The 26,622-nt window shown below is 39.5% G+C and overlaps 3 protein-coding genes across 3 annotated transcripts in view; all 3 read left to right on the top strand.

Moving 5' to 3' along the window:
* The first annotated feature begins 2,106 nt into the window (after positions 1 to 2,106).
* kcnn1b (potassium intermediate/small conductance calcium-activated channel, subfamily N, member 1b) lies at positions 2,107 to 9,288 on the top strand. The gene is made up of 10 exons (XM_063891199.1): positions 2,107 to 2,287; positions 3,204 to 4,296; positions 4,619 to 5,025; positions 5,444 to 5,539; positions 5,780 to 6,198; positions 6,635 to 6,776; positions 7,079 to 7,189; positions 7,366 to 7,493; positions 7,612 to 7,681; positions 8,041 to 9,288. The coding sequence occupies exons 2-10, from the start codon at positions 3,219 to 3,221 to the stop codon at positions 8,326 to 8,328; spliced, it is 2,739 nt and encodes a 912-aa protein (XP_063747269.1). The 5' UTR covers positions 2,107 to 2,287; positions 3,204 to 3,218; the 3' UTR covers positions 8,329 to 9,288.
* A 979-nt stretch (positions 9,289 to 10,267) lies between these two features.
* Positions 10,268 to 20,696, top strand: uhrf1 (ubiquitin-like with PHD and ring finger domains 1). Its single transcript, XM_063891995.1, has 17 exons — positions 10,268 to 10,403; positions 12,183 to 12,345; positions 12,522 to 12,788; positions 14,404 to 14,558; positions 14,992 to 15,207; positions 15,520 to 15,635; positions 15,723 to 15,909; positions 16,213 to 16,336; positions 16,664 to 16,771; positions 16,862 to 16,966; positions 17,064 to 17,170; positions 17,274 to 17,436; positions 17,690 to 17,827; positions 18,082 to 18,193; positions 18,440 to 18,588; positions 18,834 to 18,932; positions 19,219 to 20,696. The coding sequence occupies exons 2-17, from the start codon at positions 12,193 to 12,195 to the stop codon at positions 19,363 to 19,365; spliced, it is 2,346 nt and encodes a 781-aa protein (XP_063748065.1). The 5' UTR covers positions 10,268 to 10,403; positions 12,183 to 12,192; the 3' UTR covers positions 19,366 to 20,696.
* A 1,165-nt stretch (positions 20,697 to 21,861) lies between these two features.
* Positions 21,862 to 26,622, top strand: part of kdm4b (lysine (K)-specific demethylase 4B) — a 58,366-nt gene continuing 53,605 nt past the window's right edge. Inside the window, exon 1 of the mRNA XM_063891952.1 lies at positions 21,862 to 21,982. The gene's annotated coding sequence lies outside the window, so the exon portion shown is untranslated. The remainder of the gene's footprint in view (positions 21,983 to 26,622) is intronic.

The following is a 26,622-nucleotide window of genomic DNA, read 5'->3' on the forward strand; positions in this document are numbered from 1 at the left end:
ACTCTGTCACATTGAATCGAAGATGGCTGGATAGCCAAGTTGGAGTAAATGCCTTTTTCTCTTACCTTAAGCACACATTTTTTCACTTTTTTTTTTACTGGCTAGCCTTGTCAGTGCCTTGTATAATCGCTAGCTTTTATCCTGTTAACATGAAATATATGGCACTGTTATGTCAACAACATATCCTTTACCAATTTTCATGGCCCGGACAGTGGCTGAATTCGGCCTCCCTTATCTCAAATAGCAGACACTTTCGCTTTTTTGTATTTGGGTGGTGACTGCTCAAACCACAGCTGTGGTAAGTGTGGGCTCGAACAAAAACAAACAACTTAAGTCAAGTTTACTCAACAACACAATGACAATTATGGAAATACTTGTCCAGCATTATTCATTTGAGATTTTTATTTGACAGTTATGGAAATGATTATAGCATTTGATTTACTTCAGCATGCAGTAACATCTATGGTGTCCAGTGCTGCTGTTGGTCACAAAGGTTTTCTCCAGCACAGCAACATTCACACACTGAGCTGCTGACGCAGCAAGCTGTAGGCTTTGTAGGTTTGTGTGATGCCAGATGGAGAAACAGAAAGCAGCAACGAAGATTGAGCTTTATCAGTATCAAAATGTAAGTAACATAGGTAGAAAAAGATAATTTGGGAAATGGGAGAGGACCTCACTATAAGGCTCTTTCCACAAGCCTGACATTAAGAGGTAAAATACAGATAGTGTTGTCAATTACAGATTTAACATTTATGTTTTTGGGGCCAACAATCAAGAAATTCATAACGTTTTAAATTGCTTGTACTTTAAAAGGATTCAGATGTGATTAATTTTGTATATCTAAAAAAACAATAAGTACTTGGTGGAGAAACAACAAGACTCCTGCCTACTGAGTCAAGATTTTGAACATCATTGGTGTTTCATTAATATTACATTTGTATTCAAAATACTTTATTGGTCCCATGCGGAGCACTCAGAGGCAAGCGACTGCAAAAATACAGACAATTCATGTACTGTACAATGGAAAAAATATATACTAGTATGATTAATGTGTTAAAAAGAAATACACATGGAGAAAAAAGGTCTAACATACAAGGGCATGCATGAGGTGAACTGAATGTGCTACAATTGATCTCAAATAATTTTAGAAATGAGATTAGCAACAACAATCTTTTAATCTTGACAAAGAGATTTAAAAGGGTGATTTAAACCAGCAAATAACAACAAAAAACTCAAAATAGTTTTGATACAAGAACAATAACACATCAATATTTTCTGGTCTGTTTCCAGTAGTTCAAATTATGGGCCAATTGAGATGCTGCTTAGCCATTTTAACAATGACATCTCTACTTCTACTTAATCCAAATATGTAATCACAACGTTTTTCTCAAAGTATAGGTAGGTCTGGACAGTTTCAACAACTGTGCTGTTTATTACTGTCTGAAGAATTTGATTTCCCTTGTTTTGACATTTTTAAAATCTGTCACACCAGTCCACAAATTCAGTGTTCTGACTGACCAAGAAGAGACACAACACTATGATCAGCACATTTTACAATATGTTAATTCTTTTATTTACTAAGACAGTTGTTTCAATACAACATAAACATTTTTTTCAGCAGAAAGGACTCAACCCTGGGGGTAATATATTGATTCATAGAATTATTACAAAGTTGTTCATGTTGTTACATTTGTTAGGACACATCTGAGGGACTTTGCACTCATTCAGAACCAAATCTAAAAAAAGGAGACTTTTGTCCGGCCAGTCTGTTGTGGCGGAGGAGATAAGAGCTCATCATGCAAAGGCCTTTAAATCAAAGAGCTTCAATGACAAGTTCAACTGACCTTTTATTTCCCTTTTTGCATTGAAAGAGAAGCTGTCTCATTTCTTTTCCCATAGCAACCAATCGGTCCACTCCCATTTTAAAGGGATTTCTTTGAGCCTGTGCGTGTGATGTTCCGCTGTTACATTCTGTTCTGATGTTCCAGGTTTTTGTTTTTCTGCATCCTAACCTGTTGATGCTCCCTCCCACTCTAGGCCATTTGCATGGCAACCCTTTACCAGGCCAGCTGCTGCTGCCCTTTTCTTTCTTCATGTTGAATTCTAATCATTACTTTCAAAGGAAAGCGTCTCCAAAGCTCCTTTATCAAGTGTTCGTACTGGGAGGAGGCAAGCCGCTGTCCAGCACTCACTCAGGCTGCTCTTCTTCTCAACGCTGTTGTCTAAACCGGGAACATCTCCAATTTGCTTTTTCAAAACTTGAGAAATAGAACTTTGGAAAAAGAAGGTAAGGATAACTACTAGTGGGGATTTGTTCATGTATTTTAATATTTATGTATATATTAAAGGGAACATTCTTAAAAATAGGATGTTAATTGGAGTTGAAGGGTTAAAGTCTTAAATAAGACAACCACCATTTGGAATAATTAGGTTCAATCTCAAAGATTTATTTTTAGCAATCTTTGAAAATTATACCTTATTTGTAAAGCACATGAGTATTAACTACAGGAACTACAATGTTCATGATTTAATCTTAATTAAATGTTCTTATATTTCCTCCAATTTATAAAGGGTGAACATCAATTTTATTTGCAGGATTAAAATAATGTACCCATCGTTTTTGTTTCAAGCTTTAGGACTTTCATGACATTTGTTATGAAAAAAAGGACCAACAGCACCTTTCTTAAAAAGGATTGTGGGTCTCAGTTGTTCAATAAAGATCAATGACTAACAGTAAAAATGACCAAATAATAGATAAGACTGAATAATTCTAAATCGTGAATGTCTTTCCTCGAATAATAGTTAAATATATGAAACAGACAAGAATTATTTTATGAGCTTTTCTGTGTCCAGTAGACAAACGTAAGAGGGTGTCACATCTGTGTTTGACAGAATTTTTCACATCATAACCAGCTGAACAAACACTTTGATTACACTAATTGTTGAATTTTTAAATAGTAAAATAATGCAGCAGATTATTAGAAAAACTATTTCTAAAGCAATGTAAACATTTTTAGTAAAATGTTTGCCCACTTTTGCATGTTTCTGCCTGCATCCTTTAATGCAGCTCTGGTTTTGAACTAATTTATGAACAATATTTGTGGCAAAATAAGGGAAAAGAAAACAAAAGTTGGTGGATACTATCCATTTACTCTTTTCTTTCCAGTTGGATGTGAACATTTCTCTCTGTGATGTTATTTTAGCTCTTCAGTGATGCCATGAGGTTGATTTTGGTCAAACCCACCAACGCAACCCGACGTCTGGACTCAACAGCGGAAGTGTTCCATGATGGGGACCACGAGCATTGTACCTCAGGAGGTCCAGCTCCACTGACAAAAACTCCTGATGGGGTGCGTGATCGATACTCAGGTACCTCTGTTGAAGCATCCTCTTCACTGCATGAGACGAGTCACGAAAGATCTAACGGGATCAGTCCAACGAGAGATTCAGCACGAAACCTAACCTTATCACAGCTGAGCGATCAGGACTGGCTGCTGCTTTGTGGCCAGGTTAGCAGCGTAGGAGATGATTCACCCTTAGTGGGGAGAGCAGGGACCAGTGTGCATCATCCAAACTATGACAGGTGTGGTTGTTCCTGTACGGATTCTAGCCAACATCTAGAGGCTTCTAGTTTTAATCCGCATTCAAAACAGGGCACGGTCCAGGATGATAGTCTCATGAGAGTTTCAAACAAGAGAAGCCTTTCATCTTCCCCACACACCCTGCCTTTCTCTCACCCTAGCACCCAAGCTTCAACCACTTGCCAGGTCTTACCACAGCAAACAAACCAAAGGGATCTTTTAAAACCTGACACAAACCATACACAGGATAACTTCCTCCCCCTCCAGTACAGAGACCAAGAAGGTCCAAAGGAGCAGTTTCAGCAACAGTCTTGCAATAATTTTAGACTTAGAGACAGCAACCAAGCAACTTTATTCAACATTCCTTTGAACTCCATTGAATGTGCTGAGAGAATTCAGAAGCCTGCTGTCACTGCAGATCTCAACTGGAGAGAGCTTTTTGGCAAAGAGCCGCTTTTTGTTCAGCAACGTCAAAAGTGCGACTCTCGCTGCTCAATGAGTGCTGATCAGACCAGCAAGAAACCTGGAGAACCCTCCATCGTCCGCAAGTGCCGTCATCTCCCCTACGAACCTTTAACGAGCACCGTGCAGAGGTCGTCTACTCCAGCTAGTAACAAAAGTGTGCAGTCCTTCACCACCAGCAAGTACAGCTCACTTGAGAACCAGGATGTAGTGGCAGAAAGAGCCAGACAGCGACAAAGTCAGGTACTCAAATTATCTCAAAATGCTGAAGGTTACGAACCTTGTGTGGAGGTTAATATCCCACCAATTAAATAATTTGTATGGAAGGTTTTCTTCTTCAAATTTGAGTGATACAACTTCACTATCTAGACTTTAGACAACAAGCTTTTAAGGAAATAGTTATTGCATTGATTTTATATTTACATCGATATTTTCTGCCAAAACCAGACAGAATTTTGTAATGGCAAGTCCAAGTCGGAGATATAGTTTTTTGCGCTCAGTAAAGTAGGGTTTCTGATAAATCACAATGCATTTTTTGACTTTATTTGTTTTGCAGACAAACTCTCAGCAGCTCAGTGGATCGAGGTTCTCCCTCCCTAAACACACCCCTCCACCAACTAATGAAATCGGGATCAACGGGAATGCAGTGCGACCACTAAGCAGCCATGGCACTTTAAGATCCAGCTTTTCAGATCTTCACTCAGGCCAACAGCCTGTCCAGCTTCTTCACAGTGCCATCCTGGAGGATGCCTTTTCCAAAGTCATCAGAGAAGATTCCAGTAAGGCCAACAGTGAGAACCTGAATAGGGAGGAAGGCAGCGTACCACAGAAGAAGACCAAGGACATTAGCTACAGGCTGGGTCAGAGAAAAGCTCTCTTTGGGAAGCGCAAACAGCTGAGCGACTATGCTTTGGTCTGTGGGATGTTTGGCATTATTGTCATGGTTATCGAAACAGAGCTGTCCAGGGAATTTTACACCAAGGTACTTAGGTCCTCCATAAACCCACTGTATCTACAAAAATAGCAAATTAACAGAAAAGTGTAATGTAGAAGAGAAAAAGTGTCAAAGGTGGCTCTTTAATGTGCTTTTTCCTTGATCAGAGGCTAAACAAACGACTGCCCTATAGTGCCACAACTGATTCACAACATTGAAAGCCCCATGAGTAACCTTAGTTCAAAAGAGAGCCCAAGCTTTAATCAAATCCATTGCCATTCAGACATCACCTATTTTTTTATTATTTAATTATCTGTTTAAGTGACTGTTTTATATGCATTTGCACCTTGAATTCCCTCATTTCCTTATTTGGGATAGTAAGTTTAGCTTGACTTTTTGTTTTGGTTAGTAAGTGTGTCTCCAAAATGTTCTGCACCGACCATCTATGTCTCCATTATTTACACAGGAATCCATATGTTCATATGTCCTGAAAGGGCTGATCAGCCTCTCTACTGCTTTTCTTCTTGGACTCATTGTGATGTACCATGCAAGGGAAATTCAGGTATGTGGAAGAATTTAGAGAACTCAGTGCATACCTGAGTGTTTCTTGGTTTACCCTTGTTATTACCCAGGAGAACACAAGGGTATTCTGACTTTGACTTTATTCTTAAGAAATATTTTGAAATATGTTTAAAAATGACTTCCAACCAAACAAATATGTATAATCATATTCCTCTGCTTTTGAGGTTAGATCATGTCTTTTGATATAAAAATATATGTCCCCAAATTATTCTCCCCGCAGCTCTTCATGGTGGACAACGGAGCAGACGATTGGAGGATAGCAATGACCTTTGAGCGGATTCTCTTTGTTACGTTCGAGCTCCTTATCTGTGCCATCCATCCGATCCCAGGTCAGTATGTGTTCACCTGGACCGCTCGTCTGGCATTCAGCTACACAGCATCAGTGGCGGATGCTGACATTGACATCATCCTCTCTGTGCCGATGTTCCTGCGGCTCTACCTCATCGGGCGGGTCATGCTGCTCCACAGCAAGCTCTTCACGGACGCCTCTTCCCGCAGCATCGGGGCGCTCAACAAGATCAGCTTTGACACACGTTTTGTCATGAAGACACTGATGACCATCTGCCCCGGCACAGTCCTGCTGGTTTTCAGTGTGTCCTGTTGGATCATTGCAGCGTGGACCGTGCGTGTGTGTGAGAGGTAGCCGCTCTAAACCCCTGAACTTTTCAGTCTTCCTTTTCTTACTTTAGTAACCAACAGTGGTGGAGGGTAACAAAGTACTTAACACTGAGGAAATGTACTTCCTTACCGCCATAAATGTTGGTTTTGTAGGCCTCCTACTCCTCTACATCTCAGAGGCAACTATTTTACCTTTACTCTGATATATTGATTTGATCATTTTAGGCTCTAGTAATTTGCCAATTCAGACAAAATATAATCAACAAATAAATCATAATGTATTTATCTCCATAAGCATTTGTTAACCCAGCAGAAGGAATTTCACAAGCTTTCCACAGATGTGTATATCATATATTTTCCAAGTTGTAATATGCTTTTTAAACTGTTTGCTTGGTATTACTGAGCTAAGCATCTCTCAGACCTTTCAGATTTACATCCAGGTTTCATGCCTCCACAGGTATCATGATGCTCAAGAGGTGACCAGTACATTTCTCGGAGCAATGTGGCTGGTCTCCATCACCTTCCTGTCCATTGGTTATGGCGACATGGTCCCTCACACCTACTGCGGGAAGGGAGTTTGCCTGCTGACAGGAATCATGGTGAGATTTGTACGGACATAGTACAACTTGGCATATAGTGAAGGGTATTCCCAAACAATATTTGTCCTTTAATGTTATATTAAATGTAATCATTTAGTACTACATTTAAATAACTTGTAAAAAATGAATGCAAATTACATGAAGCACGAATCATAGAAAGAATACACACATTACAAATAAGTTTAGCTGTATTTTTACCAGTTTACAAAACAAAATGCATAATTATAAAACTGCAGGTTTCATTTATTTTAGTTTCATAACAATGTTACTTAAATACCAGTATTAAGATGACTGTATTACAGGGAGCGGGCTGTACGGCTTTAGTGGTCGCCGTTGTTGCAAGGAAGTCAGAACTCACCAGAGCTGAAAAGCATGTCCATAACTTCATGATGGATACTCAGCTGTACAAAAAGGTAATGATTGCATTTTCTTAATATTGGCAAAGCTGCAGTTTAAACGTAAATTATTGTTTTGTTTTTTGGGGGCCATGTTAAGTCAGGGTACAGGCAAACCTCATCAACACACATTACTCACTGTAAATGTAACTGGAGAAAGTTAATGAAATCGCATGATATTCTCCCATCCACAGGTAAAAAACACAGCAGCCAATGTGTTGAGGGAGACTTGGCTCATTTACAAAAACACCAAACTGGTCAAGAAGATTGACCGTGCCAGAGTACGTCACCATCAGCGTAAATTCCTGCAAGCCATCCACCAGTAGGTATACACAAGTCATCACCAGGAAGGTTATGACTTCCTTGTCAAAGATGAACCATACTCAGCATTTATTTTGAATGGAACAAAACACAACTTTGATTCTTATTTTCTATTTCAGACTGCGAAGAGTCAAAATGGAGCAAAGGAAACTAACTGATCAGGCCAATACAGTTGGCGACCTTGCCAAGGTTTGTAAATGCAGTATCCTATATACAGTTGTTGAGTTTGACACTAGGGCTGTTTTTAGTGTTTTTGCCAGATGACACAAAAATATGTAGCCTACCTTAACTTAATCCAAGTAGTCCATATTATTATGAATGTACATGTTACCACTTGCAAATATGTGGTCCTCTGTTATTTATCTACTATGCCAGTGCATTGATAGGTGACAAAACAACTTTTCTCTTCCTGGGGAAGTTAGATTTTGTATCTTTTGGAAACAATTACAACATTTCTGCATTTATGATGTCTTGAAACATGTAGAGAGAAGTTCCCTGATGATGGCTGTAAAGTGTGTGAATAAACTGTCCTCCCCGTTGCTTTGCAGACCCAAAACATGATGTACGATCTGGTGTTGGAGCTTCAACATCGAAGTGAGGAGCTGGACAGGAGGATTGTAGCTCTGGAAGAGAAACTGGACTCCATCCTTCTCAGTGTGCAGTCACTGCCCGTTGTGCTTTCTCAAGCAATAACAAAGCTACAAAAGGATTTCCTGGACGACTTGGCCTGTCGCGTCCACTTCCTGTCATCCTCCCTGAGCTCCGAGTGCTGTTCCGTCCCTGCCAGGCAGCTTTGTCCAGGACCCACCACACCAGAGACACCATACAGCTCATAGGCCTCACTCAGTGGCTTTCCGTGTAGTCTGGAAACTTTGTTCATGCTGGGAAGGATTTTCTCAACATGCACACTCTTCTTTTGAGCAGCACTCTGCTACACATTTGTACAGTTACAAAAATGAACCCCTGGGAGTTATAACTCTTACTGGGCAGCCCAAATGACAAGGGAAGTGCTTCAGTAAGGGGAGTCTCTGGGAAGGCAAGATCATGTTTCCTTAATTTCCTCTGCTCAGAGTTTCATAGTTAGTCCAGAAACTGGAGTTTCAGTTACAAATAGACAAACATCAGTAGAGTCTCTTTTCATTTCCCTCGAGAGATCTATATAGGAAGATGATTTGTAAGGTACCTACAGACTAAGTGAGTTAGTTCCTAAGTAATTAAGAAATTAGGAGGACATTTCCCCCTTGTTTCCGAGCTTACAGACCTCAAATGGATAGGATTTTTTTTTCTTGCGTACTAATCAATTCTTTTGCGATATTTCTTTCTGAATGAAATCTAGCCATGGGGAAATGGAAATAGTTCTTAAAATATGGACAGTACTTTTGAATATGTGCTTTAAATGATATCATTGTACATGAACAAGGTAACATTATTAATTTTTTCTTTTGAAGTTGGACAATGTTTTCCTGTGATGGCCTACTGTAGCATCAGTTTAGAGTTGTAGGTCTAAACATCGAGAAACTGCAATAGAAATAAAATGCATTTATATTTATTAAATTGCAAACATTATATATAGCTCTGCGATCTTGTTTCACTGGCCTTAGCCTATACAACATTAATAGAACTTGAAGACCTACTTTGTAAATAATCTTTTGATTTTCATAGCAGCAACATACAGTAGGCTACACTGACTGGCTATTTTACCATTTAATTTCTGTTTTACGACAGTTGTATTCATCTGCCTGTATTGTTTGTGTTTGTTGTAACATTGTTCATGCTGCTTTCTAGGCAGGGTCATGTTAAACTCAATGACACTTTTACCTTTTACCATATATATATATATATATATATATATAGTAGCAGTTACTTTCAGAATACAAAAGCAATAAACACTTTTTCCCAAGATCTCTGTGGAATAATTTTTCTTATTGCATTCTCTTGTCATCACACAAACTATTGCAAATTGTCTTACAGAGAGATCAAGGCTAAAGGGCCAAGGCAGTCCATTAGTTTGTCAGACTAGAAAGTCACATGAAACTTTAGAAGATCAGACTTGAGCTGGGAATGCTGTGGTCACATGGATCAAGTTTATTATTTAAAGCCACTAAATAAAGATAATCAGAGATATGACAGACGAAAGAGGCATCATATTGCACATTGTGTATGTATCACCATCACGTGCTTAGTGTAGAGAACACACACACACACACACACACACGCACACACACACACACACACACACACACACACACACACACACACACACACACACACAAAGAGATGTTATTCTCAAACAAACACCTGCCTCTTATTTCCAGTGCCCTACTTTGAATTGAGTTGGCCTCTTTCACTTTCAGCTCCCGCCAAACTGAAGAGGCGGTTATTGCACATACATATTTAGACAAGATTATTAAGTCAATCGGGGCCTCCAAATAAACGCTTAATATATTGAGACGATAAGGTTAAAGAACCAAACTAGTTGTTCAATTAAATAACGAAGCAGTCAGATGTACAAACACGATAAACAGCTCTTCAGTGGGGTTGTTTACCAGGAGCACCATCTGTCTTTCCCATGGTTAGCCGTTTACGGGGCCCTTCATAATCTCGCGATACGTATCCGGAGGCGAGCTGCACCCACGAGAATGTCGTTTCGCGCGCTGAAACTAAGCTCCACTCACATTCCAAATTGACAGGTCTACTAGCCAATGAACTCGATTTGCTTAGAGGACATTAGCCAATTGGGAAGATGTATTGTTACAGCAGGCGGGATATCAAAGTCTTGAAGAACAACTCATTGATCAACCTCCAACAAGGCAGAGTTGCTTGTGCAAACCTCACATACAAGTTAGTTACGGAAACGTGCGCGTTAGTCCGTAAACCTCAATTTCTTGTTTTCAATTGGACGGACAAACAGGTAAAGCATATTTTTTCTCGTGTTATAATAACTTTTAAAATGATACTCATTGAAATCTTCTGACACTAACTCAGCTAGCTCACTATGGTTAGCTAACTTCACAAAGTCCTACCTCGTTTCTGTTTGGCTTACCTACTGAGTAAGCAAAATGTAAATTTGTAAATGAAATATGTTGTCACTGCGGTCGTTTTGTTGTGCTCTTCAGTGTACTCTGATTTCTCTTTGCTAACGTAACGTTGTTGAAAGGGTTTGAACAATAAGTTGTAACGTGGTTTGCTGAAACATAAAGCATTGATAGGTGCATGATCAACTTGAGTACCATGAGCTGTTGTTTATCTGTAGCATTACTGCATAATGCCTAACACATGGTGAAATAACAACTAGCTTTGGCAATTCACCGCTTCCTAAGAAGCAAAACATACCACGCTAACCTCCAAACATTGTATTTATTTTTCTGTTTTTCCGTGTTGAAAAATCGACTCATATTTTGTCTGTATTTTGAAAAAAGTGAATGATCTCGGTAAAAATAATGCATATCAGGAGAGAGAGGAAGTAGTTTCTTCTCAATGTTGTTGGTGATGTTTTGTTCACTGGATTATTTCGAGCCCAGCAGAGCGACCAACATCTCAGCTGAGAAGTTAAAACCAAGCAGGCATCGAGCTCAGTGTTTAACACCTAGAAACAACAACACACGGCCTATTCAAGCAGAGGAGCGTTTACGTATAATTATAATCGATTCCAAGGTGAACATAAGGTGGTATTTCGGTGTGTTTTATTGTGAGACTGAAGGCACATTGTTTGCTAACGCTCCCTCCCGTCCGGATGTGCTGCTCGCTTTTAAAAGAACTGGGAGTGGCCTGCAGCTCAGTTTCCCGCACTGTATTTAAATCAGTGTGTTCCCTCCCTTTCTGATTTTCTGTTCAAGTGACAGCCCAGTGCTGACAGCAACACAATACACCCACCAAGTCTGACATATTTTCTCTGCTGATAACCATTTAATTGTCGCTTAAAAAAAGAACAGAATTCATTTTATTTACATCTTTTTAATGATTGAATTGGCAGGAACTCTATGCTTTCATAATACCTATGCAAGGCTTAAGAAAAAGCAACAATCCACGGTGAAATGCTATTTCTTCTGTATTAAACTCTAAAAAGCTGATAAATTGTGGCCACCTCAGTGTTGACATTGCCTTTGTAATTTGCAGGGTCACAATCAGTGAATCTGTATTGTTCACTGTAAGGAAGTGTCTTTGATATGACGCTCAAGATGGTGATATCTGCATTCAGATATGACATGGAGTTTGTTTTAAGTCGTAACGAAGCCCAACAATAATAATTGTGGCTACTATTATTATTTGGGCATGCATTTAGCCAAGAAAGTTATTCATTCTAAAACTATTTAACCCGCTGTGTTGCTTCTATTAAAATAAATGGCAAAACCAAATATAAGGATAGAGGCAAGGTCATAGTGATGTGCCATTCAATGCTTTTTATCAGTGTTACTGTTTTTACATCCTGTATTACTTAGTACATTGTATTTTTATGTGGATGCAGTTGGGCTTCAATGAAAATACAAACAAATGTATAGCAGGCATATCGTGCTGATGCTGCTCATGCTGTTGGTGTAGTTTGACAAAACTGGCTACTATCTGAACACTTATGTCTGCTGTCGTCATCAAATGATCCATTTAACAGGACTGATTACTCTTACAGGATCTACTACATTAATTGCAATCCTTATTTTCACTTAAATGGTAAACGTTTTGGTTGTTCACACAGGGCAGCTGCAATGTGGATTCAAGTGCGCACAATGGATGGGAAGGAAACCCACCGGGTGGATTCCCTGTCCAAACTCACCAAGGTGGATGAGCTACGTCTCAAAATCTCTGAGCTCTTCAAGGTGGAGCCAGACATGCAGAGACTGTTCTATCGTGGCAAGCAGGTGAAGCAGCTTAGTAAACATTTTGCTCAGACATGTCTCTGATTTTGTCCCAGTAATTTAAAGTCTGAAGCTTCTTAAACATATGGATGTTTAAAGAAGACTGTCCTTATACAAAATATGCATTAACGGTGAATGAGATGAATGCAAATCTAACCGCGTAGTTTTTTTAACATCAGATGGAGGACGGCCATACCATATTCGACTACAATGTGGGCCTAAACGATATAGTGCAGCTGCTAGTACGGCAGAAGGTCGCTGCAGAGGATGCCATCAAAAGCAAGGACAAAGAAGCAGAGCTCTCAGACTCTGACTCTGGCTGCGGCTCGACCCAAAGTGAATCTGACAAGAACTCAACCCACGGGGAGGTCGAGGGTCAGACCGCCGGCACCTCTGCACAAACGAACACCACAGAGCTCATTGACCCGGGGTTTGGATTTTACAAGGTATGTTTTAAAGCTGTTGGGTAAGATTCAAAAGTGTTTGCATGTTATCTTTACTTTCAGGAAAGGGGGAAATCAAATGTATCTTTTAGGGCTAGGGAGGGAACAGCTGCTGTGTAAGACCTGTATACACTCGTCACATGTTCAAGTCAAGTATGTTGAACAATCTGATCATCTTTCAGTGTGTGGAGAAGAAACGATTTAAACAAGGATGCCCGAATGATTTTAATAAATGGATATGTGATTTGGAAATTGGCATTAATGCTCTATCTCTGTTAATGCTACATTCTGAACAACATATCCCTGTTAAACGTGGCACGACAGCTAGTTAAATTTAGCTGTTAGCAGCTGGCGGACGGCACAGTTCAGCCTGGCTAATTACCGAAGCTAACAGCTACTGAGATTTGCATTCGCTGTCGGCGCCGTCCTAGGTGGCACCCTGTTGCAGCAGCTCCCTTTGTTTGATTGATTGCCTTTTTCACTATTATGTATATAATGTCCTACTTTATATTTTGTTAATTTCAATAGTGTTTACTTGTCTGACAGTTTATAGATTATTTATCTTAGTCAACTGTATATATATCTTTTCTCTAATGCCAGTTTATTTTTATTTTTTCTTTGAGATGGCTACACTTGCGCATTGTTTATTTCTAATTATTTTCTATGCCGTGCATTGTTTTATGCTGCTGCAACACAAACATTTCCCAGTTTGGGATTAATAGGGTCATTCTTATCTTGACGATAATAAGGATGCCTGAAAGCTTCTTTAGTAAAGATGAGTTTTAGGCAAAGGTACATTTTATACAATTATTTCATGCTCTACATGCCCTGAATACATGCACTTATTTTGCAGTATATGTTTTAACAGAATTATCTAATGGATATCAGAGAGGGAGTTATGCCCCCTGAAGCTGCTTTTAATGCAAACATTTGATATACTTTTTCGTTTTTGTTAAAAAACACTATGGATGGTAATAACAGATAAAAGAAATGGGTTGTTGTGTCTGGCGATTCCTGTAACCGTCTGTTAACGACGATCCAACGTTCACACCCTCTCTATGCAGTTCTAGGCGAGCTGTGTGGAGCTGAGATAACACAGGGTTAACTTCTGTCTCTAGCTCTTTTTTATCATACTATAAACAAATGTTTCAGACACTTTTCACGTGCAACATTATGAGTGCCTTCCAGAAGACACTTTCGAAATGTAGAAATAAAAGTGCAAGGTTTCTAAAATCACATGTCAAAACTCGACTGTGTAGAATACAGTCGTTGAGCTCCTTTTGTTAAGTTGCTGTTGGTGAACACTTAACACAAATATACAAATGTAGGTGATTTGAATAGAGTGGATGGAGAAGCTGGACTGTTTTTGAGCCTGTCTGCAAAAAGGATCCTTATGGACATTGTGAAAAGGTTTTTAATCTACATGTTTTTTTAACTTTGTGTGTGTAAGGATAGAGGCCTGACGGGACATAATAAATTCAGATGAGCCATTTTAAAACAAGCTAAACATTTTCTTGAAACATTAACAGAACACTTAGTAATGTGTTGAGAACAAATGCTACAGCCTTTAAAATGTATCTTAAGGTTGTTCTAACCTTCTGTTCTTTGCTTCATTAAGATCAATGAGCTGGTGGACGCAAGGGACCTAAACATGGGGGCGTGGTTTGAAGCTCAGATCGTAAATATTACCAAGACAACAAAGACGCCTAAAGCAGAAGCCGCTGACGCACAGCCAGCAGAGGAGGAGATATTGTACCAAGTTAAATACGAAGAGTAAGAATCCCTTTTCTATTTGATATCCCCATCAGTCTGCATTTAAAGCCAAGTTGTGAATCTATGTTTGAAAATGTCAAACAGCCAACCAACTGCAATGTAGAGTCTTTATTCATTGTCAAGATTTGACATTTCAGATGAGTTTGAGTAGAGAAAATATTGACATCGCACATCTGAACATCGTCACTCGCATCTCGCCAGGTCGCGCCCCCTCGTTGCCCCAAGCATGGAGCCCCACATTGAGCTTAGTTGAACCTCCGAAAGCTAAAGCATTAGGTGTTTGAGGAACATTCCTCTGAAGTTTACCTGCAGTTGAGGGAGAGATACTTTGACACATAGGGTTACCATGCAGCAGTGTGTAGGAAGCGCCTGCAGTGGTGTGTGGCTTTCCACCAAACGTTAAACTGACCTGGTATCACGTTTACCCTCGCAGCTACCCAGAGAACGGGCTGGTTCAGCTGCTGGCCAGGGATGTTCGCCCGCGGGCCCGCACTGTGTACCAGTGGCACCAGCTGGAGCCAAAGATGGTTGTTATGGTCAACTTCAACCCAGACGACCCCAAGGAGCGAGGCTATTGGTACGACGCTGAGATCCAGAAGAAGAGGGAGACGCGCACAGTGCGAGAAATCTACGCCAAGATTCTCCTTGGGTAAGGGCTTTGCTTTTAAAGTTTTGGTTTCTGCATTTTGAATTGGTATCCAGACTACAGGGAACTGCCTAATGGCTCCCATTTACACTAGGGGATAAAATAATGACTGACTATTTTTATTGATATACAAAGTAACCTTTTCTTTGTGTATTTATAACAAACTGCTGCGATTCTGTCTCTATTTTCTATAATGCCAGCCAACTTTCAAGCATCTGGTGTTCTAGCTTTTCAAGTGATCATGTATAACATTATAGGCATAAAAAAGTACCAGTAGCACCAAGGCCACCATGACAGTTAGTTCTTTGTTTGCAGTGATGCTGGCGACTCTCTGAATGACTGTCGGATCATGTTCCTGACGGAGATCTACAAAATCGAGGAGGTTGGTTCCCTTGGTGACACACCCGCTGGATCCGAGAGTCCGCTGAAAAGTAGGTTTACTTGTTAACTGGTACCCATAACACCCCCTCATGATTGAAACTGATTTTCAGATTTAATGAAATGTGTTTATTCTCCAGGATCAAATGGACCCGAGTGCAAGCACTGCAAAGATAATCCCAAGAAAAACTGTCAGTGGTGTAACTGCCACCTCTGCGGCATTAAGCAGGATCCTGACAAACAGCTGCTGTGTGACGAATGCGACATGGCCTTTCACATCTACTGCCTGAACCCCCCACTCACCTCCATCCCTGATGATGAGGACTGGTCAGTGGCCTCAGCAGAACTCAAATTCTGATGTGTATAAATTCAAATATCCTTAAGTTAAAGTTGGGAAATAAGCATGCATTTGTTGTTGAGTGAAGGTATCAGTACGAGGTTGTCTTGGTCGCCTGTCATTGTGAAGGGAGTTTTCGAATATCATTAACCTAAATGATACTGTTTCTTCATGTACTGAACTTTTAAGATCTCAAAGTGGTTGAACAGTTTGTAGCCGTTGTGGCTTGGATTCCATTAATTGTTATTTATATCCTGTGCTTTAGCTGACCTGTACTCTGTATACTATCTCAGGTATTGTCCAGGATGCCGAAATGATGCCAGTGAGGTTGTGTTGGCTGGAGAGAAGCTGAAGGAGAGCAAAAAGAAGTCTAAGATGGCTTCTGCCAGCTCCTCCAGCCAGAGGGACTGGGGCAAGGTGAGTTCCCACAGTGCTGCCAGACATTTATTATTATTGATTTTCTTTATGTTTAAAATGATGGTTTGAGTAATTCACTTCTAGGCGTGGGCTACTGGGGAACCCTGTTTAATGATATAATAGCTTGAGAATGAAAGAAGAGGGCAACATCAGGTTTCTAAAGCAGTTGTTTATTAAAGTCATCATTTGTAATACCATCTACTCTCAACAATATCAGTATTGGCGCGTCTCAAAAAAAAAATAAAAAAGTTAATATTTAGTTTGCTGTGCTGGTGTAAATTACAAACGTTTTCAACGGCAACCCATTTACTTCCCCCCCCCCTCTAGGGAATGGCCTGTGTTGGTCGAACTACGCAGTGCACCATCGTCCCATCAAACCACTACGGCCCAATCCCCGGCGTCCCCGTCGGCTCCCTGTGGAAGTTCAGAGTGCAGGTCAGTCCACGCAGCGGGAGGATTACCAATGCCAAGGTTTGAGTGCTCCTGTGTTTAGTGGCCCCCAATGATGTTTCAACCCTGTTCTAGGTCAGTGAATCTGGCGTCCACAGGCCTCATGTAGCTGGGATCCATGGCAGAAGCAATGATGGGGCCTACTCTCTGGTCCTGGCAGGAGGCTATGAGGACGATGTGGTATGTTTTTTCTATTTAATAAAATAAAGTCCTTTTTATGTTACGATATCAAATGTGTTTCTTTTAATCTTGTTTGTAATTATCTTGTGTCTTAAAGGATGATGGTAATGAGTTCACATACACTGGCTCTGGTGGGCGAGATCTTTCCGGAAACAAGAGGACTGCTGAGCAATCATGTGATCAGACACTTACCCACATGAACCGGTACAACACTCTCAGGCATTATAGTTAACAGGATTTCTGCATTGTCAGTGATTGCATCAATTTAATTTGGCATATCTAACTGGTTTACTCCGGTTCTCAACAGGGCGCTGGCTCTCAACTGCAACGTCCCTGTCAACGACAAAAATGGAGCCGAGGCAAAGAACTGGAAGGCAGGGAAACCAGTGAGAGTTGTGCGCAGCTGCAAGGGTCGCAAGCACAGCAAATACTCCCCGGAGGAAGGAAACAGATATGATGGGATATATAAGGTATGAGCATACACTGGATAGAATCTGCATGTGTTCTAGTTTTACAATTTAGAGAAACTGAATTCATTTTAAAACTGCAACAGTTCAACTGCGTAGCTCTGCTGAAATAAATAAGTAGCAAGGATTGGTTCCCAGCAATTGAAATACTCGTAACCCGACAACTACCTCTAGTTAGAATAATCAAAGTTTAATAAATAATCTTGTGGTTTTGAGCGTCTTTTGGTAGTCTTACTCTCTCATTGACTTCATTCAGATTGCGAAGTACTGGCCAGCTAAAGGCAAGTCTGGCTTCTTGGTGTGGCGATATCTGCTGAAGCGTGATGATGAGGAGCCGGCACCATGGACGAGAGACGGCAAGGACCGCGTCAAGAAGCTCGGTCTCACCATACAGGTAGCTACATTATAAAAAGAGGGTTTTATGCTCTTGGGACCTGTATGGATGCATGCTCCCAATTCATTATATTCACAATTCTATCCAAACTGTCTCCTGTGTGTGAATGCATAACTTTTTTTAATTCAGAAAAAAATGGCCTTGGTTGAAAAGGATATCCTTAATGTCAGTATGGTTGCTAATGTTAGCTGTCTTTTTAAACTGATGGTTAAAAGTAGCATAACTTCATTGAAATGGACTTAATCCTTTTTCAGTATCCTGCTGGCTATCAAGAGAAGGAGAAGGAGAAAGAGAACAAAAATGAAGTGGACGAGGCTTCAGAAACACCCAGCAAGTTAAAGAGGAAGAGGAAATCTCAGAGCAGCGGTATGTTCTGTTTGTGGGGAGGCTTTTATGCTCTTACCTAATTTTCAACAGTAGTTCAAATTAAACGGTTGCAGATCACCCCTAAAGCTATACATTGGTTTGTATCAGTGAACATTATAAATGGTGCTATTGTTAATGTTATCATCATTCAGCAGGTGAGAAATTTAACTGGTTTTGATTTCTGTGTATAGTCCATAAAGTATAACCCGCCACCCCTTTAATTTAAAATGTGTTTCTTTCTGACAGAATCCCCCAAGTTTTCGCCATCTAACACTCCTAAGAAAACAAAGGTAGAAGTGTACAAGCTTACTAGGGAACAGAAAACCTTCATCAAGAATGACAAGCAAAACAAGAAACTGTGGGATGAAGCCATGGAGTCACTGTCACTTGGACCGGTGAGCATTGCTGCGTGTTTGGGGGAATTGTAATGTGCAATTTCAATTTTAAAGGATAAGGAAGTCCAATATGTTAGGCCTTAGAAGAGATGTCATAGCGATGACTTTAAATGGCAACATCACAGCAGTGCTCTTGTATACAATGCTGGATAGGATATCTTGCAATTGTGTTCTTTTGCACAACAGAAATGGTTTGTAATGCGTTTTCAAATGTATTTATTTTTTGTTTATTGTCGTTTCTACAGAAATTCCTGAACAAAGTCGGAGACGTTTTCCTCTGCATTTGCTGCCAAGAGGTTGTCTTTCAGCCAATCACCACAGAGTGCCAACACAACGTCTGCAGGGTAAGAAACTATTATTGATGATGAACAAGAGTTTATAAAAATCAAAGCGCTAACACTGTTGTTTTTGGTTGATTTTTACAAACTAAAATATGTCTTTTTTTTTTATGTTGCTGTAGTGGTAACATTTTCTTAAACTTCACTAGAAGCTTTTGATCTTGACAAGATGTCTGTACCTCCCTTACACCCACCTGACTACAGCGCAGGAAACTACTATAACAACCATTGTTAGAATGAAATGTCACAGTTTGAGTGCCTGAAATGAAATGTCTGATTCTTCTCGCCTCAGGAATGCCTTCAGCGATCCTTCAAAGCAGATGTGTACACCTGCCCGGCCTGCAGGTTCGACCTGGGCAAAAACTACTCCATGAACATCAACCAACCCCTGCAGGATATTCTTATTCAGTTTTTCCCAGGCTACAGCAACGGGCGATGATCATTGGTTCTGCCTACTCTGCCCTAGAGGAAATGCCATGCGAGGGCAATGTTCAGTAAAGGCAATAAAGAATCAATCTCTCTTAATATATTTTTTATGATTTATAAAACTGCAAGTTTTGTGGACTTCAATGCTACCGTTTTTTTTACCTTGGATCTGCAATGTAGTTGGAGAAAAATTTCAAATTTCTTTTTGTAGCGCCATTCGCCGTTAATACCACACACCCAGTACTTGTCTGTGCGTTACTCCTTAAGTCTCTAGCTTGGGGTGCAATTGACAACCTAGACAAACATTAAGTAACTGTAAACAATATGGTCTTAACAGTCTTCCAAATGTGACAATTTCTTTTTTTCCTGACATGATCAGATTGAAATTGTGCTAACATGATATGGGCACAAAGCTGCTCCAGAAAATGTAAATGAGGTCTGACTTTCATGCACAAACTAAACCGTTTTAAGTTTTGTTTTTCTACTCTTCAGCCGTCTGAGAGGAAGTGTCGTGGCTGGCAACGTTGTCATCCAATGTGGTTGGATTTTCTACATTGAATATTGGTTTCTTTCAAATATGTTCATATAGTCATTTTATATTTGTTAGTGACATTTGGTTTAAAAGTCAGCATGCGTTTTGTTCAACCGTGACAACTAAACACGTGTGCTTCTTAAGGCCATTATATAACGTGGTGAACATTTGAATTTTCTCCCCTTTCACAAAAGGTTCACTTTGATGAAGTCCAAAGAAACAAAAAGTGCTTAACCAAGAGTGTTACGTAGGACACATCTATCTAGATATTTAGACATTGTCCCTGGCACAACCTAATTGAGTCTAGAAAGTTTATTTGTATTTTTTTCTAAAATTTAAATTTGTACTTTTTCAGTAATCGATTACTGCCATCTGTAGGGGGGCTGTTCAGTCAGGTTTGTGTGCCTCCTGTGGTCGCTTGTATTACCTGACTTCATTTAGAAAACAGGAAATGCTTGCATTAAGAAACTTAAAGGAAATTCCCCACACTGCTCCTGAAATTTGATATTGAATCAACTAGATTATCTGAATTTATTATTGATGACTACTTTTGCCGTTGCCTTTTGTCATTTATCAATATTTGGTGTTGAATTTCAACGGCAGTGTGAGACTGTCCCTCCACATGCCAGCACTTTGAGATTTGATAGAGACAAAGGTTTGCATAAACTGGGAAATGTATATTTTCTGAAATTGTATAATTCTTTTAGTCCATTTTAGTTTTGATATGTAGTTTTTAGAATTGCTTGCACAAGTTTGGTGCAAAAATTGTCAATACATGTTCAGTGTTATTCAATAAAGAAGTGAAAATAAAATGTTTTTTGGGTTAAATTTGAATCTTGAAGGTTTCTGTGACCTTGAACGAACTGGAATTAGCTTTGGTCTGAGGAATAATTAAAAGACAAATACTTTAGAGTAATACAGTTTACGTGTGGATCTGATTTCAAACTTCAAATTTAAAATGTTGTATTAATACATTTTTTTTATATTAAAAAAAAAAAAATCAATGCTGTCAATTCTGAGGGTATGCCAGTATTTAATTGGGAAATATGATGGTATGAAAATGAATAACATTCTGGTCCAAAGTAAATTTCATCTTTTGGAATTAATATAAGTATCTTCCAAAAAAATTGAAATTAAAGAAAAATAAAAACTTCAGGATTGGTTAATTATTTGAAATGTCTAAAATGACTCATTTATACATTTAATTTATTTTCAGTTTTCTGAACAATCGTATTTAAATCGGTATGTTTAAATGTTATGGAAGGAGGTGAGTAAACTATATAATGTATATTTAGCTTAAATATGTATAATTTATTATGTCTTCTGCAGAAAAATTGGGATTATATAAATAAAGTAAATTATATGTATTTTTTCATTAGTGTAGGTTTTTTCAAAATATTTTTTAAATGTGCTTTCTAAGTCGAAACTAAAAGATCGTATATTTTCGTATCACGAAATACATCTATAAATACGTTTGAAAGGGTTCTCTGTACAATTACAAATTATTCTATCTATGTTTTAAAAACAAATAATTAATAAAATAAAGTGATTATTGTAGGAATTATATTTTTTACGATCTGATGCATAATCATACTAAAGATCAATCGATGAATCGGTTTGGGATAGTTGCTCAGACATTGGAAGAAAATAGATACTGTACTGAGCATAAGAGCATTGGTGTTCTGGGTTTTGGAACAAGTTGTAACTCTTACAGAAATGTAAAACGTGTTTAATAACACACAGTATATTTATTTTACTCATGGTCGGTCGACACACCAGTCTAACGACCCTGGAATTGCAGACGTGCGTGACGTGCACACACTATCTATGGCAAGCAAAGTCGTACTGAGCGTCTTTTGCCATTGGTGGATGTGTGTGTCTATAACCAAATAAACCAACCATATCATCGGGTTGATGAATAAGAATCCTTTTATCTGTGTGATTTGACCAATCACAAGGCATGGTTTTTGAGGTGGGCGTGACTCTGAATAGCTTTAGTTAGCTAATGCTAGAGCAAAAACCATACAGGGATTTTTTAACAAAACGAAACCAAATCGATAAAAAAATCAAGGAAAGGACTAAACATTTGCTGCAGGAGGTAATATTTCTCAAACGGAATTCATTTTATGCTAACGCAAAGAACGTATTCTCGTGTAATGATGTTGTGTGATGGCTGTCGTCGCAGTGTTTTGTTTTTTCTAAAAGCATATATGGAAGTAGCTGCCTAGCAAGGAGCTAACCAACGTTAGCTAAGAATACATGAAGTTAAAGCCTATTAACCTGTGACCTGTGGTTAAATGTAACACATTTTACTCATTATAAAGCGCGTTGGCTCCGGGTTTTGTTTGCTGTCTTCATGTATAAAATGCTAAGAGCTCATGTTAGTTGTGCAGAGCCACCGTATCCCTGAGTAGGAAAAGCCTGTAATTACTCCTGCTTTTAAACCGAGCACAGTCTTTTTACTGTCACCAAGTCAGAGTTATGAATTAACTATCAATGCTGTTCATACCTATTAGCATACGGGTTTTAGTAAGAGGGCATTGTTTTGTCATATTAAAACAAGTTTTAGGCCAAGATGGATTTAAAGGGGCTGTGTGGGCCCCTTTTTGTTGTGGTCAGACAGCTGGGGGGTCATGTGGCCTGCCATGATCCACTGAAGAGATCAGTCCCGGTTAAAGGGGGCCATTGCTTATGAGACAACCAGTGCCGCTGCTAGCCATTTTGGTGCCCTAAGCATAATTCCTTCATGATGCCCTCCCCCCCCCCCCCCCAATAAAAAAACATTATGAGTTGTGATGAGTGAGTGGGGAGGGGAGGGGGGAGGGGAGAGGGGGGCACCATCGGTACCTTTGAGTAGTATGCCTAAAAAGTGCCTCATATTTCTATAGTCTACTGAAATAATTTCGGCCTTATAATTATTATGACGATTTTTCATTAGGCTATTTTTGGTGGTGCCCCCTCGACACTTGGTGCCCTACGCACAGCGCGTAATGCGCGTTATGGGAGCGGCGGCACTGGAGACAACGTTACTACATTTTGGACGAGTGACTATTCGGTTTATTAAAATTAAACAAGCAGCTAATTTGGAAGACATGCCTTTCTCAGTCACTGAGCAGAAAACATAATTGTGTGAGTGAGGTTTATTTACACACGCCTTATTAAATCCAGCTAAATATAACTCCCTCTCGCTTGAAACCTGATTGTTTTTAAGAGCAGTGTATCCTGCTGTTTGCTGCTCGTCATCTTTTGCATGCTAGATGCAAATGAATAGTTGAATTGTCCCCATTTGGCTTTCGTTGTTGTAGGACTTAACACATGTGAGAGAGGTCATGCATAAAAAGCCACATGCAGTGCATATTTAGAGATGCAGTTATGTGTTTTATTTAAGTCAGAAACAGTATTTGGCACTATCCAAGTCATGTCTAAGTGTTGCAGAGCACATGTACAATGGGTTTACATATTTAAAGAAATGCAGAAGAGATGTACATGTTTTAAAATAGATTTAAACATGCATATACAAATAAAACAATGACCTGTTTGCCATAAGTGTTGTTTTTAGGGCACTCATGTAGTGGCATATTGTTGATAAGAAACAAATACAGCCCGGAAAAAATTAAGAGAACACTTCAGCGTTATCATTTTCTCTTGTTTTATTATTTATAGGTGTATCTTTGAGTCAGATAATTTTTTTGTTATTATTGTATTTTCTATAAACTACTGACAATTTTTCTCTGTGTTGAAATTAAACAAACACTGGAATGGCTGCCATTCAGGTAGCGATAAAGATTTAAGAAACATTTGGAGTGGACTCTTAATTTTTTCTGGAACTGTATATTGCAAATGTCAGTAATTCTGCATCACAAGACCGTCACCTGTTGACTTTTCTAATGATGAAACCAACTGTTGTGTCAACTAATGTTGCCTGCTTCTTGGCCAATAAGTCACTGTTAAACACACAGCAAATAATACAGCCAATGGCAAACTACCGTGCAGGTTCTGGGCCTGTGTGAAGAGATAACCACTCTTCATATCAGCAACAGGACTCTGTATTTGTCTTTCAAAAGGGCCTGAAGTTTGAGGGAAGCCAACCATGGGCTTGTTGTGTGAGAGCCTTTAAAATGCACACGTGAAGGCACATTGTTTTCTACGACTCAGTATTTACATATCCCTGCAGCTATTTGCTCTTAGCATTAGTTATTTATCAGGGAGTGTCTAACACTGCAGTTGCAAGCTGTGGAGAACCTGCCTTTCAACCAGTTTACGTATACCCATCCTGTTTCAGCCACAAAAAAAACTGTTTTTCTCCGAGGTCTTTCATTTTTAGTAATAAAATAACTGCTATCCATTTGTCTTGTATCACACCTGTCACCTGTGCCTTTAGTAGGGCTGGAACTATTAATTATGCCTGTCAATTTTTAATTTCTATGAATTATTCAGTCTATAAAACCAGTCAGGAGGTGGTAAAATTCATGTCCCGAGTTCAGAGCCCAAAATGACACAGGGAACAGGGAAATAAATATTTAGTTTGAGTGAATACAAGTAACAGACTTGATCAACTTGAAATGGAGTGGTGCAGGTTGAAACGATCTTAGTTGGCGTGACGTTGAAGTCGTGCGACCCTGTTGTACTTGTGTGTAGTTCGTTTATATCATAATGTTAGCATTTAGTTTCTGGCGACTAGATTTATGATTAAAAAATTATAAAAGGGTAGACGTGTGTAGATTATCCGGCTGAACAAGACGTGCATTTATCAAACAGGTTTGTTTTCCACAGATCTTATTTTTTACAATATTCCAAAATCCTATGGAGAAATGGCATTGCTTCCCTGCACCACTCTATTTAAGTTCCTTGCCTAAAGTATTTTCCTCTCCAGGGGAAGTCTGTCTGTAGATGTAGTTCTTTCAGTGACTTTACTCACCTATGAGCTATCGGTTGGAGTTTTTTGTACTAAAGGTCGGGGTTTGTCAAACAGAACCCTCACACCCTTACATTTGTTTACATCTAACATTTACACAGTCAGGTTGAACTAGTGTCCAGCATTGTCAATATTACAACAAGGAGAAGTATAATGCTGGCTGATTTGTCTTAAAAGACTCAGATAAAGGCAGAGATTCTGTGGGAGAGAGATAGAAGGGGAACTGGCGGAAGGTCGTATGGTGAGAAAAAACCGACCTGTTGTATCAGCCATTTGCTTTAATGGCAATCCAAAGACAAATAACTATAAAACATCCAAGCAAACATTACACTTACAAAACATTTAACCACAGAGTACAGCATGTGGTCTTTTTCTTTTTCATTTTTTGGCTACATGAGGACAGTGCTAAACTAAAACTTTACAATATGTGTCACATGCAGCTTTGAGCGACAGATGCGTTTGCACTGTATAACAACATATCACTAGATAGTTTGGAGCAGATCCAGCTATTAGCCTGGTTGTTGGGTTTTTTAACTCCCAAATGTCTGAACTTCTGAAATGTGCTGGGGTTGTGACTGGTACCCTATTTCAGGCCATCCTCTGGTTTGTGCTAATGCTGAAAAGAAATTAGGTAGTAGCCCAAATACACTTTAAAGCAGGGGTGCCCAAATACTTCCCGATGGAGGGCCAAAATTGAACGTGAGGGGAGGGCCGAGGGCCAAAATGATAATTTTGCAGTACATTAAGTGTGCGGTAAATATATGAGTGCAGTACATTACGTGTGTAAGTTAAGCATAGGTGTGCAAAATAAACACTATATCACAAAGTCATTTTGAAAAATGAATTGCACTGTTTATTGTGCTTCACATTTAGGTCAATAACATTTCATAACATCGATCTGGCTTCTTTAAATTAAAAAAATAACTGAAGCACTATGAAATATTTGTGGACAGGTGTGGAACATTACCAGTCCTTGGGCCTACCATACTCCCAGGTGACACAATGGGGGCCTAGGGCAGGCCTACATATTCTGCCTGTAGTAGTCCAATCAGTGGGAAACATGAAGCCTGTTCTTGGTTTTTAAAAGCCTCTCAATATCAGGTTCAAGCTGACTAACTGACAAAGTGAGAATGTCATGTAGGTGAGAGTCAGATAAAGCATTCCTCAGTTTGGACTTGTTAAGATTCATAAGGCTGAAAGCCTGCTCACAGACATAAGTACTTCCAAAGAGGGATAACATAACCTGGGCATGTTTGTGGATCTTGCCATATCTGTGTGCGGGAATAGACCTGTAAAAATCTTGTAAGGAAAGCTCTCTGAACCTGCTATGGAGGTCTGAATCAGACTGAAGTTCCAAAAGTTCCATTTGAAGGTCCTCACTGACTGCATCCACATAGCCCGAGTGGCATTTTCTTGTGCAGTCGACGGCTGAAGTAGAGTTCGCTGCTGGGTGGTTAGCTTTGTTAGCAAGTCTGCTAACTTGACCTTGCGATGTTCTCCAGTGTACTTTGCGAACTCAGCCGCATGCTTAGTTAGATAGTGACGGCGAATGTTGTATTCCTTTGAAACAGCGACCCTCTGCTTACATACCAGACACACTGCATTGGAATCTACCTCGGTAAAAAAATAGTCCTGTTCCCAAGTTTTTTAAAATGTTCGTTTGTCTGTGTGCCACAGCCTACTACGCTCCATCCTTGAATCCTCTCACTCACTGGTCTTGGGCGTTATCGGATAGCTAGGAGCTGACTGGAGCTCAACAGCGCCATCCTATGGCAATATTTGGTAGTGCGACAATAAATAATTTTCAACGAGAGCTTCCGATC

Source organism: Eleginops maclovinus, chromosome 9 (assembly GCF_036324505.1).
Source record: "Eleginops maclovinus isolate JMC-PN-2008 ecotype Puerto Natales chromosome 9, JC_Emac_rtc_rv5, whole genome shotgun sequence".
Lineage (NCBI taxonomy): Eukaryota > Metazoa > Chordata > Actinopteri > Perciformes > Eleginopidae > Eleginops > Eleginops maclovinus.